Source organism: Haliotis cracherodii, unplaced genomic scaffold (genome assembly GCF_022045235.1).
Source record: "Haliotis cracherodii isolate W230 unplaced genomic scaffold, xgHalCrac1.p SCAF_9, whole genome shotgun sequence".
NCBI classification, from domain to species: domain Eukaryota; kingdom Metazoa; phylum Mollusca; class Gastropoda; order Lepetellida; family Haliotidae; genus Haliotis; species Haliotis cracherodii.
Genome location: NW_027266343.1, coordinates 51828811 through 51851664, shown reverse-complemented (window position 1 = coordinate 51851664; position 22854 = coordinate 51828811). Strand labels below are relative to the sequence as shown.

General features: G+C 43.0%; 1 protein-coding gene across 1 annotated transcript; it reads right to left on the bottom strand.

The window, feature by feature from the left end:
- Positions 1-942: 942 nt before the first annotated feature.
- Positions 943-20431, bottom strand: LOC139453073 (solute carrier family 23 member 2-like). Its single transcript, XM_071234696.1, has 11 exons — positions 20306-20431; positions 14466-14623; positions 14168-14247; positions 12101-12168; positions 11235-11416; positions 7693-7810; positions 6680-6836; positions 5190-5443; positions 4365-4638; positions 1834-1929; positions 943-1293 (listed from the first exon to the last, which is right to left on the bottom strand). The coding sequence occupies exons 1-11, from the start codon at positions 20429-20431 to the stop codon at positions 1085-1087; spliced, it is 1722 nt and encodes a 573-aa protein (XP_071090797.1). The 3' UTR covers positions 943-1084.
- Between the last annotated feature and the right edge of the window lie 2423 nt (positions 20432-22854).

Genomic DNA, 22854 nt, shown 5'->3' with positions numbered 1-22854 from the left:
CACATCTTATGGTAAAAATCAAGACACTTCTGAAGGTTACAATCAATAAATAAAATAATGATGATACAAAGTGAGCGTATCCCGCCCTACCGGTGGCCCCTGTCACAAATACATGCAGAGGCAAGTAAATTGTTCACCTGAAAATACACGAGATCCACAAAATACACGTCAAAAAAAAGAGAATTGCATAGACTCCATCGCTATTGTCATTAATCTCGTAGTCAAAATGATAATAAAAGCGACAAAACCCTTTCCATATTCATAAGAAATCTCTGCCCAAAACAGAATCCATTGTACGATTCCGCCTATATCATGAGCATGTTGTTTTTTGTGTTTTTATTGCTCTGAATCTTTATGAATAGATTTATTTTGTTATATTTCTAGTTCACTGTGGTTAATCAGTTGAAATGAATTGGCCATTTGCCTGTTATTGAGCGATCATCTATATATCTGGGCCCACTTGCACAAAGTGATCTTAGCGCTAAGATGATCGTAACTCCCATACTTTAACATAGGCTTGCGATAGTCTTAGCGCTAAGATCGCTTTGTGCAAGTGGGCCCTGAAGCTTAAGTTAACATTCTTGGCCAAATTGCCTTGTTTCGATTATACTTCCTTATGGTATAATTCCACTTGTCTCAAATAGTTTCTCTGAATATACCGGAAGTCCTTCCTTGATTGTATATAAAAAGTATGGCGATTCTTTTGGACAGGGTTTTGGTGGTGCATCTGCTGGACCCAACAATATATTTCTTTGTACGGATTTTATGGAGGTTTGTATTCCAGTACAAAAGAAGTATGGACCTTGATTTAAAGTCAAGTCAAGGGATATTTGAGGTCATTCTGAAGGCGTTAATAGCCTAGTGGTTAAAGCTTTTGATTATTGTAACGAAGTCCCGGGTCGATACCTTACATGGGTACATTATGGGAGGACCATTGCTTGTGTCCCCCTGCATGGCTGTGGCTAAACTCACTCCCACAAGACGATCGAGTTGATGTTCACTGTTGTCTCCCTTCCTGATATTTCTGCAATCATTTCTGCTAAATCCTGACTCACGCGTACGTCTCTGATGTCACTTGATTCCCTCAACAAGGTTTGGAATTAGTCCTGTCACAACAACACTGACACATGACCTCCTTGTTAAAAGTCGGAGACAGAGGAAAGAAAGAACAGCACCTGACTCTGTCCATGAATCTGGTGATGTATGGCAGCCTGTAAGGGTCATTTTGTGGCAGGTAACGATCGCATGGTCTTGCCGAATCACGTTTTTCCACACCACGTTCCTCCAGTGTTCCTGCAACCATAAGTGACAACGTCAGGTCCTTTCTTAACATTGATACCTCCTCATTACCCCTTTATGTCAGAGGTGCGTGAATAGTACAGTTTTCGTTTGTTTGTTTTTATCTTGTTTAACGCCGCAATATTCAAGCTATATGACGGCGGTCAGTAAATAATCGAGTCTGGACCTAGCAATCAAGTGATTCTTATCATGAGCATCGATCGACCCAACTGTGATACGATGGCATGCATCAACCAAGTCAGCGAGCCTGACCACCCGATCCCGTTAGTCGCCTCTTACAACAAACTTAGTCGCCTTTTACAGAATAATACAGAATGCCAGCGATATAACACACTTTACAATGTATTGCAAACGTTATGGGGTGACTAAATGTCCAAGGTGGACTATTGGGGAACATGGTTTGTTTTGTTTAGCTTCGAGGTAATATTCCTGCAATACAGCGGATGCTGGTCTAGATCAGACAATCCAGTGATCGATATGATGAACATGAAATCAACCCAGTCAATGTTTCCTAATTACCTAATTTCCTATTACCTGGAGCAAGGTTGTCTAGGACACAACCCAAAACACTGGACACGAACATCGGTGTAGACAACAACACGATTATTACTTGATCAAATCCTTTGCTTCCTGAAAAAAACAACACATTTAAACAGAATTGTTTTGGCACCACCTGCTCATCACTGGTAGCACCTACTCTAACGGGATCACTCACTGTAACGTGAGCACTCACACCAATGATGGCACCAGCTACACCAATGATAGTACCAGCTGTAACTGTAGGACCTTCGGTAACGGATGCATCCCTCGTAATGGTAGCACCCGCTCTAATGGTAGCACCCGCTCTAATGGTAGCACCCATTCTAAAGGTAGCACCCGCTCTAATGGTAGCACCCGCTCTAACGGTAGCACCCATTTTAAAGGTAGCATCCGCTTTAACGGTAGCACCCATTCTAAAGGTAGCATCCGCTTTAATGGTAGCACCCTTTCTAAAAGTAGCACCCGCTTTAATGGAAGTACACATTCTAAAGGTAGCACACGCTCTAATGGTAGCACCCATTCTAAAGGTAGCCTCCGCTCTAACGGTAGCACCCATTCTAACGTTAGCACCCGCTCTAACGGTAGCATCCGCTCTAACATTAGCATCTGCTCTAATGGTAGCACCCATTCTAAAGGTAGCACCCGCTCTAATGGTAGCACACATTTTAAAGGTAGCACCCGCTCTAATGGTAGCACCCATTCTAAAGGTAGCACCCGCTCTAATGGTAGCACCCGCTCTAACGGTAGCACCCATTTTAAAGGTAGCATCCGCTTTAACGGTAGCACCCATTCTAAAGGTAGCATCCGCGTTAATGGTAGCACCCTTTCTAAAAGTAGCACCCGCTTTAATGGAAGTACACATTCTAAAAGTAGCACCCGCTCTAATGGTAGCACCCATTCTAACGTTAGCATCCGCTCTAATGGTAGCACCCATTCTAACGTTAGCACCCGCTCTAACGGTAGCATCCGCTCTAATGGTAGCACCCATTTTAAAGGTAGCCTCCGCTCTAATGGTAGCACCCATATTAACGTTAGCACCCGCTCTAACGTTAGCACTCGCTCTAATGGTAGCACCCATTCTAACGTTAGCACCCGCTCTAGTGGTAGCACCCGCCCTAATGGTAGCACCCGCTCTAACGGTAGCACCCATTCTAAAGGTAGGCTCCGCTCTAATGGTAGCACCCATTCTAACGTTAGCATCCGCTCTAATGGTAGCACCCATTCTAACGTTAGCATCCGCTCTAATGGTAGCACCCATTCTAACGTTAGCACCCGCTCTAGTGGTAGCACCCGCCCTAATGGTAGCACCCGCTCTAACGGTAGCACCCATTCTAAAGGTAGCCTCCGCTCTAATGGTAGCACCCATTCTAAAGGTAGCCTCCGCTCTAACGGTAGCACCCATATTAACGTTAGCACCCGCTCTAACGTTAGAACTCGCTCTAACGTTAGCCTCCGCTCTAATGGTAGCACCCATTCTAAAGGTAGTCTCCGCTCTAATGGTAGCACCCATATTAACGTTAGCACCCATTCTAACGTTATCACTCGCTCTAACGTTAGCATCTGCTCTAATGGTAGCACCCGCTCTAAAGGTAGCACCCGCTCTAATGGTAGCACCGATTCTAAAGGTAGCACCCATTCTAACGTTATCACTCGCTCTAACGGTAGCACCCATTCTAAAGGTAGCACCTGCTCTAATGGTAGCACCCGCTCTAATGGTAGCACCCGCTCTAACGGTAGCACCCATTCTAAAGGTAGCACCCACTCTAATGGTAGCACCCATTCTTACGTAAGCACCCGCTCTAATTGTAGCACCCATTCTAACGTTATCACCCGCTCTAATGGTAGCACTCATTCTAAAGGTAGCACCAGCTCTAATGGTAGCACCCATTCTAAAGGTAGCACCCATTCTAATGGTAGCATCCATTTTAAAGGAAGCACCCATTCTAAAGGTAGCACCCGCTCTAATGGTAGCACTCATGCTTACGGTAGCACCCGCTCTAATGGAAGCACCTTCTGTAACGGTAGCACCTGATTCAGCGACTCTCACCTCTTAATGATTAGTCATTGTTACTATCAATATATCCTAAAAAGTTATATTCAAGACATATTTCACGACGTTTCTTCATGAACACATGGCGTCATCACCGGTTTTTACATTTGACGCACCCCTTAATCTGTGACCAGGTTGTTACCGTCTCCAATCGTTCCCGACAGCGCAATTCTCATATTGCCTGCAGGGGCGGTCGGGTAGCCTAGTGGTTAAAGCGTTCGCTCGTCACGCCGAAGACCCGGGTTCGATTCCCGACATGGGTACAATGTGTGGAGCCCATTTCTGGTGTCCCCCGTCGTGATATTGCTGGAATATTGCTAAAAGCTGCGTAAAACCATACTCACTCACTCACTCATATTGCCTGCAACTTCAATACACCAGCAAACCTTCAAACAACACGCTTACAAGATGGCGTGATGATATCTGAGAACCATGCCTTACAAAGCTACCTCTCAGGTGGATGAGATCGTAATACCTGTGTTGATAGAGTCTTCGTTGGCGGCCATCCAGTCTGGGAGGAGGATCCCCAGTGTGACAGATGTCCCCAGGATGAGTAGGTTCCTGGAGGAAGGCAGGTCGACTGTCTGCAACATCGACACGCCCACTGCCGTCACGGTGCTCGTTGCCACCAAGTTGACCCCGCCCACCACAGGGTCAGGGATGATTGTGAACAGCGCCCCCACCTTGCCTACAACGCCTCCTACCATCAGAATCAAGGCAGCTGACACAAACACCATCCGACTCGCAACCTGTTGATAAACTATAAATATTATTTGCTTTAAGAACAAAATACATTTCGATATTCATAATCAGATTGACATTACCCCTGGCCCTGTTGTGTGTGCATATTCTGAACGAATAATGATATTGGAATTGTATGTGATATTTAATGTTAACTACACCTTCTTTGATTGACGCGCTTAACAAACTGTGACGTACATAAAACCACTAAATTTTGCATATCGACAATCCGTTCTCAACATTTGGCGACGAATTAGTCCTGTGCAGCAATGGTTATGACTAGTTCCTGGAAGGATTTGCGCTGCATCATCTTCATAATCAGTACATTTCCCTCTTCACCCCATACGTGCGCCCAAGGCAGGGTAATATTATCTTATATAACTCACTCTTTAAGTTAACATTGAAACTATGTTTCGGCCTTGGACTTACATAGGCACTCAATGCCGTACGTACATGTAGCTACTGTATTGCTACCACATAGCCAATACGTGGTCGCCAATCTATAAGCACTGACCATCCGCAGCCTCAGTAGTAAGGCTGGCTGCAGACTCCGACCCACCTTCGTGACAGCGACCACACCCAGACTCTGCACATAAGCCATGCTTGCCAGCACCCCTCCCAGCATGCCACTGATGACGCCGGTCAACCCGTCCACCACTATTCCTCTATTGATGGCGTGGGCTGGCGGCTGAGGGAGGTCAATCACAGATGATGTTGCAGAATAGTTGCCTGGTATCTGAATTATCAGCACCATGGTAACAGTTGCCATGGCTGCAAAACCAGAAGCGCTTATGGTGGGCATTCCATATGGAACTGTAAATCAAGTGAGAAATAGAAATTATAACCCCTGTGTGCTTCCGTAATATTTAATATTGGAATACAAACAATATCGTACGAGGGTAATACGATGTTTGAGTGTACCACCAATTTCATCTTTGTACCAAATGACATTCAGCCATGTTTCCCCGCAGAAACACGGTAGCACTTTGGGAAACCCCTATCTGATTATGTTGGGAACATTAATCAACAATATATTGAGAAAATAGAATGTTGTTCCAGCTGGGATGACCCTATTGTCATATTTACCGGATCGTGATACCGGTTGTATCGCTTCAATAACTCTAGCCATAATATGATCAGAAATACTGAATTTGCAATGTTTTGATTACAAGGTAGACACAATTTCATGGATAACAACTTCTTTAATACTGTAAAAAGCGACGGCATAAGGATCTTTACCGAAACGTTGCTTTCTACAGTATGAAAGAAGTTGTAATCCATAAAATTGTGCCTACCTTGTCATTCGTCAACTTTTAAGTAATGCCTATCAATCAACTTTTGATCACAAATGAATAAATTGAGAAATGGCAGTTTTTTAAGAAGGATAGAATCATGACGTTAGTATTTCATAGAAATTAGAAAGTTTCGTGAAAGTTTCATTTTATTGAAAACTTACTTTGAGCCATGTTCAAAATGTAAAAGTATTATCTATTCTGGCATTTTGTAAGTTGCCGAAGTGAATCACATTCTACACATTGACTGACTTTACGCATTGATTGTACCATATATACTCACCGCCAAAAGAAACGCTAATACCCTACATGTTGGTTGATATATGAAGACTTGCACATTTTCAAGAGATATTGTTCGATGCACCAACGAACATAATGTTATGTAGTGTGAACCGATGCTCTTGAACGCATCAAATGTGATGTCATTGATCCATGACTCGAGAGGCACTATTTGTCTCGTGCAGGATCAACGTGTAAAGTTCGGAAATCACTTGCAGGATATTGTGATAGCAATAAAGACACTGTGGTAACACTTGACTGATTGTAACTTTTACATTAATTGGTACACATTGGAAACATCTCTTCTTAACGTACATACTTCTCTATATATGTTTCTATGGTTCGCGTTTCTTTCGGTGAGTATATACGTTGATGGAACATCCCCTCTTCTTTCAACAGAGGACTAGATAGAAAACATATGTAAATGGTACAGTGCCGATTACAATCCTTGAACACAAACTTTCACACACTGACTTACATGGTACTGGAAGGAAGATCCATGGCGCATCATTGAGGACCCTCATCCTGACGTCAGTCCTGGCCATGTGACCATGTAAGGTAGAGTTACCTGGCAACATGTTTGTCACTGTCAGCACGTGACACGTCATCCATGACACAGCAACTGCCAAGATTACCTGAACGTACATGTTAATAATGAAAACATATCAGTAGTTGTTACTGACAACCGGCTTGCACTGAATGCTACGCAAAGTGTCCTATGAATGTCTAACCCGAGTGAGGTAGGTTTAACGCCGCTGTAAACAGTATTCCAGTTACATTATAGCATGTATATGGAAGGATCGCTTACACTGATAGGAGACCTTTGCACTTTTGCAAAAAAAAGCCAGAAAACCATTTCGGAATCCCACTATATCATGAGCATTTGTTTATCAGTCCCCATCAAACAATGATAGTACCAGGGAAAAAGGTCAGTATAGTCTGCCACACAGGTGATACCCGTGACAAACACACGCAAAGGCAAGTCAATTATTAACCTGAAAATACGCAGGAACACATGATAGAAGTCAAAATAGGGAAATTGCATCACACGTTGACCGCATCCTGCCCCACCGGTGACACCCGTCACAAAATCAGGGGTACCAATATGGAGCCGACAGGGCGAGGATCCTAATCTGAGTGAATCTATATAACTGGACCACCCGTGGCTTAATGACCTCAGCAGGTATGCTAAATAATGATATATTAGTATGTAATCAGTTAACTTGAGAAATTATGGGGACCGGTCAAAGGCCCTCCCACTGTATACATCACACCATATGCCCCGAGGGGTCGGTTGACAACGAATTTATCCTACCGACAATCATTCTAACAGGTCTGGTATAAATTTCCAGTTTCACGGAGTTAGCAAAACTAACGATGTATTTCTTAGCGGGCTACACGAGCGGCTACATCGAAAATAAGTGTCCCCCTCCTTAACCAATCAGCAGCAAGTATTTAAATGTAAGGTGAGAAAATTGTGTACATACTCACAGCATTTAACTGAAATAGTGCGTATCGAGTCACATGACACTTCCGGCGACGGAGCGTTAGGAACGGAATTCTCACATTCACCAGAAAGACCGAGAACAGGATGTAGAGGGATATTGTTCTGCAATAGATATCATAACTTAAACCTACATGACTTACCTCTGTGACAACCGATATCATAGACTTATCACGTACCTATTTCCTTGTTGCTCACAACCTGGATATTTCCCAGTGTTCACATAGCGGTATCATGTACCGACAGAGAGTCACCCCTATTCTCTTATTGTTATTCTAACAATAATCTATGTTCAATGCATCTTATAGATCTCATGGCAAGTTAGTTAACTGACTATAAAAGTTCAGTTTCTGCCCTAGGAGAACTAGGCTGTAATCATGGAGCTATATTTTGGCTGGACTAACTGGTCTCTGCAGTCAGTCAAACTCGCGTAATGCACCTCCAAATCGGCGTCAGCCGATATTTTCCAAATCTTTTCATAATTTAAATTATGGTGTACACGTGATTGGAAGCACTTCGCGAAACAAGACCCTTTATATTACAAAAAGGATTTTGATTATGGATCAGATCATCTTGACTGGGTGCCGCCATTTTATTTGAAACAAATGCAAGTGATATGAGAGGCGAAATCTGATTGTTTAATTGGAAGGATATAGTAGGGACTACTTGTTGCGCTACGATTGAGCCCAGAAATTCCAGCGTAAGGGTGGAAACTGGACTTTTAAAGTCAGTTAACTCCTTTGACCTTTAAGATGTGTTCGCACAACGAACTAGCGCATGAATACACTGTTTGAGTGAACCGCCCTTTTCATCATATAGTGCCAGATGACTTGCAGTCACGTTTGTCTGTAGAAAGACGGGGATACATTGGGAACCTCTGCATAAGCATATTGTTAACGTGAATCAACAATAATTATTTATTGAGAAAAAGACACTGCATCGGTGTATGAAGATAGAAAGTAGTTCCTGCTACGTGATCTCATTTTCATATTAATCGGAGAATCACCCCTATTACTCCCTGACTACTTACAAGCTGGCTAGTGTTGTTTACACAGTGGTATCATGTACCGACAGAGAGTCACCCCTAGTACTCCCTGACTACTTACAAGCTGGCTAGTGTTGTTCACACAGTGGTATCATGTACCGACAGAGAGTCACCCCTAGTACTCCCTGACTACTTACAAGCTGGCTAGTGTTGTTCACACAGTGGTATCATGTACCGACAGAGTGTCACCCCTAGTACTACTCTCTGACTACTTACAAGCTGGCTATGTCCCAGTGTTGTTCACACAGTGGTATCATGTACCGACAGAGTGTCACCCCTAGTACTCCCTGACTACTTACAAGCTGGCTATGCCCCAGTGTTGTTCACACAGTGGTATCATGTACCGACAGAGTGTCACCCCTAGTACTCCCTGACTACTTACAAGCTGGCTATGCCCCAGTGTTGTTCACACAGTGGTATCATGCACCGACAGAGCGTCACCCCTAGTACTCCCTGACTACTTACAAGCTGGCTAGTGTTGTTTACACAGTGGTATCATGCACCGACAGATTATCACCCCTAGTACTCCCTGACTACTTACAAGCTGGCTAGTGTTGTTTACACAGTGGTATCATGCACGGACAGAGTGTCACAACTAGTACTCCCTGACTACTTACAAGCTGGCTATGCCCCAGTGTTGTTCACACAGTGGTATCATGTACCGACAGAGCGTCTCCCCTAGTACTCCCTGACTACTTACAAGCTGGCTAGTGTTGTTCACACAGTGGTATCATGCACCGACAGAGGGTCACCCCTAGTACTCCCTGACTACTTACAGGCTGGCTAGTGTTGTTCACACAGTGGTATCATGCACCGACAGAGTGTCACCCCTAGTACTCCCTGACTACTTACAAGCTGGCTATGCCCCAGTGTTGTTCACACAGTGGTATCATGTACCCACAGAGTGTCACCCCTAGTACTCCCTGACTACTTACAGGCTGGCTAGTGTTGTTTACACAGTGGTATCATGCACCGACAGAGTGTCACCCCTAGTACTCCCTGACTACTTACAAGCTGGCTATGCCCCAGTGTTGTTCACACAGCGGTATCATGCACCGACAGAGTGTCACCCCTAGTACTCCCTGACTACTTACAGGCTGGCTAGTGTTGTTTACACAGTGGTATCATGCACCGACAGAGTGTCACCCCTAGTACTCCCTGACTACTTACAAGCTGGCTATGTCCCAGAGTTGTTCACACAGTGGTATCATGTACCGACAGAGTGTCACAACTAGTACTCCCTGACTACTTACAAGCTGGCTATGCCCCAGTGTTGTTCACACAGTGGTACCATGTACCGACAGAGTGTCACCCCCAGTACTCCTTGACTACTTACAAGCTGGCTATGCCCCAGTGTTGTTCACACAGTGGTACCATGTACCGACAGAGTGTCACAACTAGTACTCCCTGACTACTTACAAGCTGGCTATGCCCCAGTGTTGTTCACACAGCGGTATCATGCACCGACAGAGTGTCACCCCTAGTACTCCCTGACTACTTACAGGCTGGCTAGTGTTGTTTACACAGTGGTATCATGCACCGACAGAGTGTCACCCCTAGTACTCCCTGACTACTTACAAGCTGGCTATGTCCCAGAGTTGTTCACACAGTGGTATCATGTACCGACAGAGTGTCACCCCTAGTACTCCCTGACTACTTACAAGCTGGCTATGCCCCAGTGTTGTTCACACAGTGGTATCATGCACCGACAGAGTGTCACCCCTAGTACTCCCTGACTACTTACAAGCTGGCTATGCCCCAGTGTTGTTCACACAGTGGTATCATGTACCGACAGAGTGTCACCCCTAGTACTCCCTGACTACTTACAAGCTGGCTATGCCCCAGTGTTGTTCACACAGTGGTATCATGCACCGACAGAGTGTCACCCCTAGTACTCCCTGACTACTTACAGGCTGGCTAGTGTTGTTTACACAGTGGTATCATGCACCGACAGAGTGTCACCCCTAGTACTCCCTGACTACTTACAAGCTGGCTATGTCCCAGAGTTGTTCACACAGTGGTATCATGTACCGACAGAGTGTCACCCCTAGTACTCCCTGACTACTTACAAGCTGGCTATGCCCCAGTGTTGTTCACACAGTGGTATCATGTACCGACAGAGTGTCACCCCTAGTACTCCCTGACTACTTACAAGCTGGCTATGCCCCAGTGTTGTTCACACAGTGGTATCATGTACCGACAGAGTGTCACCCCTAGTACTCCTTGACTACTTACAAGCTGGCTATGCCCCAGTGTTGTTCACACAGTGGTATCATGTACCGACAGAGTGTCACCCCTAGTACTCCCTGACTACTTACAAGCTGGCTATGCCCCAGTGTTGTTCACACAGTGGTATCATGTACCGACAGAGTGTCACCCCTAGTACTCCCTGACTACTTACAAGCTGGCTATGCCCCAGTGTTGTTCACACAGTGGTACCATGTACCGACAGAGTGTCACCCCTAGTACTACCTGACTACTTACAAGCTGGCTATGCCCCAGTGTTGTTCACACAGTGGTATCATGTACCGACAGAGAGTAATTCCGAGGACAAGTACGGTTGGAGCCACTGTCAGAGGACCGATGAACCGGAGGAGGAACCCCAGAGTTCCCGAGACTCCCAGAAGAAACTGAGCTCCAGACGCCAGCATCAGGTTTCCCTGGATCTGGATACAACATTGTGTAACATATGTGCATAATCTGGCAATGAATTGAAACATACATATCAAACATTCTCATTACTTGTGACATGAAACGTCGCCTTCAGTTATTCTTGTAACATGTTGAAATGCAATTATAAACCTATTGCCACGTTGTAGCTATCTTGCTATCTCATAGTAACCTTGTGGGAGGTGCTATTTTCAAGTGATACCTCTTTGAGGTTTTAGATTTGAATGGTAAACGCTAGGTTTTACAGTTGAATTGTGTAAACAGTCTTCATATGTTTATGCTGATTTTTGATGCCTAAAATTACAATGATTTGCAAATGAAAATTACGTGAATCGAAATTCCAACCTCATATATCATGTTTAGTATTGCAACTCACTGAGCCACTGAGGCAGGAGATGAAAGGTTGTCAATAATGTATGTCATGATTTCAGTTGTCTGCATGCTGCACGTGGTCTTTCTCTCGCCTGGTTTCATCGAATTCGATTTATACCGCGACTACTGAAATGTTTCAGTCTTTCTGGCATTTTTCATTTTTCATTTACATTCTCAACCAAAACCAAAACTTCAAAGAAATCTATTCTTAACAACACTATTAAGCTGGGAGAGGTCTTGGGGTATTTATCGTTACAGAAAGAGAACAATCATATAGGAGGGCCCTTCACACGACACAACGATCTCACCTCGGTCATCCGCTTCTTCCACAGTGCGGTTGACGTGTCATTTCCTGGTGTACGTTCACGCAATGCGCCTAAGTATGAGCAAACAAATAGGGTGAAATGTATTGTCGTATCAGCAGTTGTGAGATAAGGGACCGTATGGATGAAAAATCACATTTGGACTTTACATTATATTTTATAACTACAATATCTTCGGCGCACTGAAATACAATTCACAAGCTTCAATTCATACTTATTAAAGAAATAAATGACATCAAACATTTGGACTCATTTTCCGTCTTAACTGTTTATACAATAATTACAATTTTTAGACATACTGTCTTATGAATTGAAAGTAGATATGTGAGCTGAAAGGTTTGGAATAATGTTTTTATTACGTTACGAGCAAACGAGTAAAAAGATATAAGATTTTCTGTACAGTCCGCACACATGGCTATCTTCACTGAGTTGACGTCAGTCGTCTTTGTGACGTCAAACACAATTGCATCCTACCACCTATAAGGTCCCCTTTCTCCTGGTGGGTCACAATTATTATTTATGCCAAAAATATATCAGAAAATAGCAGTACGTCACATCACCATTTTGTTAATGTCCTTATATCCCGTTTACATGCTACATGATAAACAGTATTAAATACACTCACCAAATAGTGTAGGAGATATTCGTAAATAATAGATGATGACAGAAATACAAGGAGGAATCGAGTGATGGTAATGGGTGGATTGTAAGGGTGCAAACAACCAAGGAAGACAAGAGGGCGTTTGTAAATAAGAAACGTGCAACTTTATGGACATGAGCTTCTCGTTTACTGGATATAGCGACGTTTAGATGAAGCTTCTTACACCGTTATCAAGCCGGAGTGACCACAATCAAGTAATGAGAAATATATGTGTATATGTAATGTTGTGTTGGCAGATAGATTTGAAGTCAAATCTGTCACGTTGCCTTAAAATGACGTTTGCATGACGTTCGTTCGGACGGCAGGGGTTTGTAGTAAAATGAACGTTTAAGATGACTTGATAACTAATTGGAAATGCAGTAAACGATTAATCAAATGTTCGTTTGTACGATGTTGAATGGTCCAAATCAGTCTCCCAATGACGATTAGAGTGAGTCTTCCCCACTCCTCTTGCAGCGCCTGGCCTAGTTCGGCTAACGTAGCGCGTGGCCTTTGACGTCGACGTACACGTCTCCCAATCATGTCTCAGACGTGCTCTGTTGGGAAAAGGTCAAGACTCATATTTGGCTTTTGTCATGCCGGTGTTGTTCTGTGTTGGAGGTAGTCATTTAAATTACATGCATAACGTGCACAGGCGTTGTCGTTTTGGAAGTCTAAACGTGAACCGTCGTGGCGCGCAAGCGACAAAACTATTGGCAATGGTATGGCGATGGTCTCGGTAGTACTGTCCACTGAACTTCCATTGACAGTGTGCAGGGCGTTCTGGCAGTCATATTGACCTCGTCTCATTTCATTACAGGCCCATCCTCAAATCTGTAATGTCGCATGGCGTTCGTTAGGATGCCTCCAGACATGTTCACACCGATCCAGAAAGTCAAGCGTGAGTCTGGACTCATCTGAAAACATTACACGAAACCATCGGCGATTCCCCTAGTATCTACGCCTCAAACATCAATGGCGTCTGGCTAGAATGTGTCAATTTGTTAAAAGTGGCTCAACGCGTGGTCGTCAAGCATACAGATAAACTACATGCAGGCGATGCCTAACCGTCTAGTCATGCCAAAAAACTTAAATTCCGGTAGCCTCGCGCAAGTGAATAGCGATATGATTGGCTGTTCGGCGTTGATTTCTCAAAGCCTTGTTTCTGGTGAATTGTGTTCTTCACCTAGGGCGCATTGTGTGGTGCCGATCATTAACATTTTGTGTATGCAGAAACCTGTTCCAAAGGCTTTGTATAGTCTCCCTGGTTAAAATGTGTCAGGTGTGTTAAGTGTTTGCCAGAGGTAGCCTGGTGTCGCAAAAGTAGGCTTTAAAAAGGCAAGAGTGGTGCAGCGTAACGTAACTCATAACACCAAGACAAAATACACATGTGTAACTTATTGACCACGTACCATCACTTAATTTCGGATCACTAACAATGACAACAATGGCCACCAAGATCGTCCCAGCGGGCCCTTGTATTAATGGTAACCTATAACGAAAGGTTCATTTAGCCAACAGAAGACACAAATGACATACAATTTAAGACTATATATCTTTAGTCAAAACCTTTCCAGCAGGCCCCGTCGCAATAATGACGAGATAACATTCCCCTTAGATGTAACTTCCATACGCTAATTATGCCCCTTAAGCTTTTAAAGATAAAACGTTAGCTGTATATACCTACTGCAGATGCGATAGACGACATACCTACACCCAACACAAACTTGCAGTAGGGTTGCCAGTCCACTGAGGAGGAGGCACAAGCTGAGAAGCTCGGCCCGAACCCACCACTGTTCTCCTGCCCCGATCAGGTTGGCGATCACTACGGCCGCTGGGAGAGATCCCGATATTACTTGAAACGCTTGCTAAAACATAATACGTTATACCTTATACAACGGTACAAGCTAAGTTCGCTCTTTCGTTACCTACACTTACAGGGAGTATAATTTTACGCCGCTTTCAGCAACATTCCAACAATATCAGCAACACAATACATGCGCTTCACACATTGTACTCGTGTGGAAAATCGAACCAGGAGCCTTCAGCGTGCCCGGCGAACGCTTTAACCACTAGACCACCCCTACGCCTATGCCTACACTGATTGTTAGGTGCTGATACATAAATCGGTAATTGTCCGCATACGTTTATGTCATTTGACTGATATAGGAACTTATCTCAGTTACATTTATGCCTGGGTACGTTCGTGTTTTGTGAATTAGGAGTGTATAACGGAAGCGGACCTCAACGGATAAACACGATTTCAGAAACCTCGTGGGTCATCATCTATTGCTTCGGAGGTTTTGCTCTATCCCTATGTTTAGTGTAATTAAGCATAGTTTTGTCCTGAACTATTATAGTTAAAACGCGAATCAAATCTGCAATAAGGGGCGCCGTAAATTGAAAATCCTGAAACAGGGCTAACTGATGGGTTGTTCCACCTATTCGTCTGTTCCCTGTTTAGAGACAAAGCATACATTTTAAACATAAGCCAATACCACTTAAGTAGGTAGATTATGGTTAAATAAGTCACATTGTATTATCCGTTCAGTGTCTCATTATAAATAATCCCAAGCAGAAACAAGTAATATTTAGATTAAAGTTTTTATTTAAATATTTTTCTGTTTAATCACAATGAAATGACTCGGAAGCCTTTAGAGTAAATAAAAAAGTTGTTATCCATAAATTATCTCTACTTTGTCGACGGTCTGGGGCTTGATATGGCATCATCGTTGGACGAACATGGCGACAGAAACAAAACAGTGGTCGGTTTGTTTTATTGCAGAATGCTGCTAAATGCCATACACTGAGCAACTGGTGGGACAACCCCGTGGCATGAGAGATGGTTGACATCATCTTGCCATATTTCTTCCCAGGTAATGATATTCAATTTTTCAAAAGGTTTAAAGAAATATTTCACCGAAAATTGATATGGATGCGCCATCTTGTTTGATGGTAATGAAAGAACGACATAACTAAGGATACGTTAGATCATGGGGCGGTAATCTGGACAGCACCATGACGTCAGTCCATGACGTAACTCAAAAAGTGTACTATATTTAAGAAATAAGCGAGTGGGAGTGCAGGGCGAATAAATTTCGAAGGGTGTAACATTAATGTTTTTTTATGAATTATGATTTCGACGTGTTTATGTAGCGGCTATAACATTTCCGAGGTCCATGTAGGATTCGAACCAAGGACCTTCTGAGCGAGGTCGGACACCTTGTAATCGTGACCAAGGAGGTGTACGTCGTCAGCAACATGTGAGGATGTCATCTGCGGTATGACTTAACGAGCTGCTACATTTATGCCATCATATTTAGACATTCTGTCGCTCCCCGTGTTTCAATGCAACTAATACAACCATATGTTATTGACGATCCCGAACATATTTATCTGGACATATTATCTGGACATCAGAGAATCACCGATGTCAATCGCGAACTTGTAATGGTTAGCATTATGTTTCAATCCGTTTAACTTGAATCCGATAATTATGCAAATAAGGTAGACTAACAGGAAATACTTTAGTTGTCTCTAAACATAATGTGGCGTTGGCTTGCTTGCTAACAATGATCCCTGAATCATAAGATTGTGGATTCCCGATGTGTCAGTGCTAATGTGAACAGCCATGGCTGCAACTCATTTGGCACCATATCATAAATGAGGCGGTTCACTCATGCTTTATATTCCTCCTCAGGTTCTAAAGTTACTGTATTAAATAGCAAAATGTGTAAATTTTCAGATATTTTCAATAGAAAATTATATGAAAAAGAGAGCAGGACCCTCGTATGTTTCCGTATAGTATGTGTCATATATTAGACATATAAAATATATGTTACGCTCGTCAAAGGCTCGTATAATCCAATTTGTACTCCTAATATAAGATTCGAAAACAAATAATTGCTGTAACAGCTGCTCCATGGAGAACCAATCCGTGTTGTGCATTTTAACGAGGCATGATGGAAAACTACACTAAACTATAAAAATATTCACGGCAATGTGAGATATACTCATCATATACAACACTGTGTGTTATAAGCACATTTTGTCGACATCTTTCATTATAAATATGTTGCAATTCATGAGTGAGTGAGTGAGTAAGTGAGTGAGTAAGTGAGTGAGTAAGTGAGGTCTATTCTGGACAGCCAGCAACTTATCTTTACACTGGACCACAGCCAACAAAGGTTGTGCACCAGTGCCCAGTCAATTATATAGGCGAGCTGCATTTGGAACTCAAATATGCAATAAGATTTCCGTTTCATCATGCCAGTGTCATTTTGTGGCAAAAGATCGAGTTGACCTAGGGTTTAGCAGATGTTACCCCATATTAACAGAAAGTGAGGGTTAGTATTTAGCCTCTTGATTAGTCTGTGTAGTTTGTGAATGCATTTTATGTGTTATGGATCCTCTCCTAACTCCGTTAACATATGTTCGACCTAGCTGTATTTATGCATAAAACATTGCATATATATGAACGTTATACATAAACTACAAACGTCAACGCCAGAGAATAATGACTATCGAACATCCGCTGAAACAGATTCCATAGGGAATAAATAGCAAAATAGCAACAGAAATTATACATTCATTTTGTCTGTAGTTTTGCCTGTAATTTTGTATGGTCTGTTTTACGTTAATTCCGTTATTCAAATTTTATTTTCGTCAAGCATTTGTTATTAACATGCCCTAAAGTATTAATATCTGCAAAGCTGCTTTGTTCAGTTTCCCTGCTTCAGTGACAACGATGGCTAAACTAGAAGTGTAATAAGTGACCCCCGGTCTCAAGGCACACATGGCCGGCATACTTGCATCACACCAGGTGCAGGGTGCGTTGATAGATTCAGTGATCTATTGTCACGACTGCGGCAGCATTAATGAGCGACATGTTTCCCCATGGCTGCTGTTGTTTTTTTGTTGCTGTGATATTTGTTATTCATTGAGATGTATGCTTACTAAATCCTAATCTTTTCGTTTTCCCAACAAGATACGAATTCGATTTTCTCATGTCATCTGAAATTGTAATTAAGCAATTATCATAATACAGTCGGATCCCGATATCTCGAACCAAACGGGACCTTGTTGTATCTTCGGGATATCCGTACATTCGAGATAGCGAGGCATGGACAGTCAGACAGAGCAAATTTTTGTTTGTTGTTTAACGCCGTACGCAGCAATATTCCAGCTTAGGACGGCGGTAAGTAACTAATCGAGTCTGGACCAGTCAATCCAGAGATTGACATCATGAGCATCGATCTACACAATTGGGATACGATGACATGTATCAACCACGCCAGCGAGCCTCATACGACAAGCATGGGTTGCTGAAGACCTATTCTACCTCGGATCTTCACGGGTTGACAGACCAAGTAACAGAATGATAGATCCATAGCAATATCATTATATGCACGAGAAATGTTCTAAAATTATTTGATTAAAAGATAAATACACGAATGGTAGAGGAATTAGTTCAAATTGCACTGCAGCGATGTTAGACGATAATGTGAGGAAATGTACTTGATATAACGAGGAGAAATGCTCACTGCTATGTGAAATACTCATTTTCGCTTCTCAGTACTGTTAAAATGTCAACTTTGTATGAAAATTGATCTAATATCTTATTAAGACAGTTTTTATTATAAGCTTTATTTTGCTCGCTCCAGATGATAGGTTTCTGGCGTGCCCAAGGGACGCAACTCTGCATAGCGAATCGTGGCACCTTAGATCTCCAAGATACAGTATAGGAAAGCTAGGGGATGGCACCCGTTAACGTGCTGGCGATAAACTTTTATGATTACTGCCAGTCGGCGATAAACTTTTATGATTACTGCCAGTCGTAGAAACAGAGACTAATAAAACATATTTAGTAAATGCTATGACATAAAATGTGTTCATGTCTACTGTTGTCGAGATAGAAACTGTATTCATTACACTGCAATTGTCATGTTTAGTTGTATGTGGCGTTGCGCGATGGCAAATACCTACCTCGCATTTATTACAACAATACTCGTATAAAAATGGAACAATCTGTGACGATCTTCACGTGACAATAGAGTGTATGTAACATTGGCGTAACGTGTAACGATCGTCATGTGACGATAGAGTGTATGTAACATCGGAGTAACGTGTAATGATCGTCATGTGCCGATAGAGTGTATGTAACATCGGATTAACGTGTAACGATCGTCATGTGCCGATAGAGTGTATGTAACATCGGAGTAACGTGTAACGATCGTCATGTGACAATAGGGCGTATGTAACATCGGAGTAACGTGTAACGATCGTCATGTGACAATAGGGCGTATGTAACATTGGCGTAACGTGTAACGATCGTCATGTGACAATAGGGCGTATGTAACATTGGCGTAACGTGTAACGATCGTCATGTGACAATAGAGTGTATGTAACATTGGCGTAACGTGTAACGATCGTCATGTGACGATAGAGTGTATGTAACATTGGCGTAACGTGTAACGATCGTCATGTGCCGATAGGGCGTATGTAACATCGGAGTAACGTGTAACGATCGTCATGTGACGATAGAGTGTATGTAACATCGGAGTAATGTGTTACGATCTTCACGTGACAACAGAGAAGATGTAATATTGGGGCAGTCTGTAACGATCGCCATGTGACAATGGGGGTGTTACACTGGAGGAATGCCTAACGAATGTCAACAAAGGTAGCTATGAAGATGTGTGTCTCTCAGATGTCTGTGATTTGCCAGGATCACAGTGTCTCTGGCGCCTCAGTCTCTCACATGGATGCCATATGTCTGTCTTTCATGTTACTCTCGTATGTCCTCTCAGAACTGATGTCAGTCAGTCGTTAAGGTGTATATCAGTCTCTCGCATGTCCGCCCGTCTCTGCGTTGTCTGTCGGACTCTTGGGTGTCCGTTAGTCTCGGAGGTGTCTGTCGGTCTCTTGGGTGTCCGTTAGTCTCGGAGGTGTCTGTCAGTCTCTTGGGTGTCCGTTAGTCTCGGAGGTGTCTGTCAGTCTCTTGGATGTCTGTTAGTTTCGGAGGTGTCTGTCGGTCCTCGCATGTCTGTCAGTTTTGGAGGTATCTGTCAGGCTCTCGCATGTCTGTCAGTCTCGGAGGTGTCTGTCAGGCTCTCGGATGTCCGTTAGTCTCGGAGGTGTCTGTCAGTGTCTCGGATGTCCGTTAGTCTCGGAGGTGTATGTCAGTCTCTCGGATGTCCGTTAGTCTTGAAGGTGTCTGTCGGTCTCTCGGATGTCCGTTAGTCTCGGAGGTGTCTGTCAGTCTCTCGGATGTCCGTTAGTCTTTACGGTGTCTGCCAGTCTCTGGGATGTATGTCAGTCTCTCGGTTGTATACCATAGGTCAGTGTCTCAGATGGATGGCATATATCAGTTTCTCAGTTTGAAGCCATTGGTCAATCTCTCGGATGTCCGTCAATCTCTACGGTGTCGCTCATTCTCTCAGATGCATACTGTCTTACAGGTGCCTGTCAATCTCCCAGGTGGCTCTCCACTTATCAGATGCCTATCGAATATCTGTATGTCAGGTTACATAGATTAAAGAAGGACGTACCTGTAACCCATGAATCAGCAGACTGGGAAAGGGCGGGGATGTATCCACGGGGTAGAGAAGACGTCTGTCAACCCTCTCTTCACCCCCATCCTCTTGGGGGTGCGACAATTCCGTACATTCCTCCATCCTCCAGGAAGCGGTTGTACCACGTGTAACTATACGTTCCCTGCTACACGTAACAGCTGTAACACAGTCAGTGTGATTGGTTATTGCTATTGATTAAACATGACCCACGTGACACTGTGCCATATGGTGGCAGGGAAGAGCGCACAGCAGGAGATTATTGGGAATATTTTAAGAACAATGGTTAAATTTCCATTTCCGTTTTTTCAAAGATTTCCTTTGAGATCACTATGAATGTAAACGTCAATACTAAATACGTTAAGGTAACATATGACCCTGTGTCATGCTGATGTATTTGAGCAGCCCACCGAAACGACTTTGCAACACATAGACAATAAGCCTGTTTTAATGTGATTTTTTATTGACAAAATAAAATATTCCTATTTACTTACAGCTTTGAGTGAAGTATCTATAATAATGAAAGAGAAGGTCTGGTTTTACAGGGGTGGATGCGTAGAGCATAGAAGTTAAAGCGTCAGCTCGTCAAGCTGATCCCCGGGTTCGATTCCTACATTATGTGAATCCCATTTCTAATATCCCCGGTCGTGATATTACTGGAATGTACATGTAGCTAAAAAGAGATTAAACGAAACTGACTCAACACTCCTCTTAATATCATGGCTTATCGCACCACATACACGTTTGTATCAATCCGATAATAACCAACTAATTACGAGGAATGTAAGATTAGCTGAAAAGGTATCAGCCTCACATAGCCCTGATCTGATGGTCGTGGTTTTGAATCCCAGATTTGCCCTGATCCCGTCACTCGGTTCGTAAGCACAACGCCCGTAGGTTTCAGTGGTGGACGTCTTCTACCCACGTCACTTCCGACTGTTCTACTTACTTACTTACTTACTTACTTTGGAGATTTAACGTGCGCTTTCCGACTGATGCGTATTTCGCACACGGGCCCGGCCAGGCCATTTAATGTGTTTCCGAAAGGGGCGAGGGTGGTCTGTGCAACCCTAAGAGGGGGCTTTAGGGGTTGCTTATATAGAATTTGGGAATTTTGAGATTTGGAATAGATGCCGATGGGGTTGGGGTGGAGAACTAAGGGAGCTGGGTATGGTGGATGATTGTTTGTTTATGTGATTTTGATTTGGTAGGTTATTGTGTTTTTAGATGCGTTTTATTAGTTCCGTTTTGATTAAGAATACGCCTAAGGCCTTGAAGTTTTCTAGTTTATTTTGTGGGTTTAGTATTGCTTCTAGAGTGAGAGCCTTGTTTAGATTGAGGGTGGTTTGTAATGCGGTTCGATGTGTTAGGTAGTGTGTGCAGTGGATGAGTGCGTGTTCTGGGGTTTCTGGTTGTTTGCAGTGTGGGCAGTTACCTGTAGTGTGTTTTTTAATTTTTTTTAGGTGGTTATTTAGGTTGGTGTGTCCTGTTTGGAGTTTAGTGATTACTCTGTCGATTTTTTTTGATGGATGGAGAATTTTTGGTTTGGTTGGTGGTTTGCTGAGCACTCTTTTGATTTGGCTATTTGAGTTTAGATATAGGTTATGCCATTTTTTTGTGATTTTTTGTTTGTTTACACTTTTAATTTCTGATTTTGAGATGGGTAAGTTTAAGCTTATTTCTGGGATTTTGAGGGATAGTTTAGCTGCTTTATCGGCGTTTTCATTACCGTATATTCCTACGTGGGCGGGTATCCACAAGAAGGTTATTTGTTTGCCTGCCTTAGTTAGGTCGTTGGAGCTTTTAAGTATTTGATTTATTAATTTAGGTCGGTTTTTGGTATTTTTGTTTTGAAGGGCTTGTAGTCCACTTAGGGAGTCAGTAAGTATTAGGATTTTTTTGTGTTTTTTGGATTCTTGATTGTGGAGGGCTTAGGCCATGCCCATTAGTTCTGCCGTGAATATGGATTGGTTATTTGGGAGTCGGAAGGATTGTGTGGTTTTAGTTGGTTGTGTGGTATGGACTCCGAAACCCGTGTGTTTGGAGGTCGGATCTGAGGATCCGTCCGTGTAAATGTGACACCAATTTGGCCAATTTTTGTGTATGTATGCTAGTGTGGTAGTTTTAGCTATGTTTGGGTCGGTTTGTTTATTTATTTGGCTAGCTAGTGTTGTGTCTATTTTGGTTATTTTAACTTTAGGGGTGAAGATATTTGATTGTTTGCAGTTTTGTTTAAGATTTTTAATTTGGTGTTCATTTAGGTAGTTTGTTATTCTTTGGGATATTGGGGTAAGTAAGGGGTGTTTACGAGCTAGAGCTAACTGTTCTACCAGGTGAGATACTTTTTAAAGAGACGCGAATCCCAACTCATTCACACGTGAAGCAGTCAAGCCGGGATATGACTGACATACTGACGTGAATCCCAACTCACACACTCACACGTGATATGAGTGAGATGCTGTTCAAAGAGACGTGAATCCCAACTCACACACTCACACGTGATATGAGTGAGATACTGTTCAAAGAGA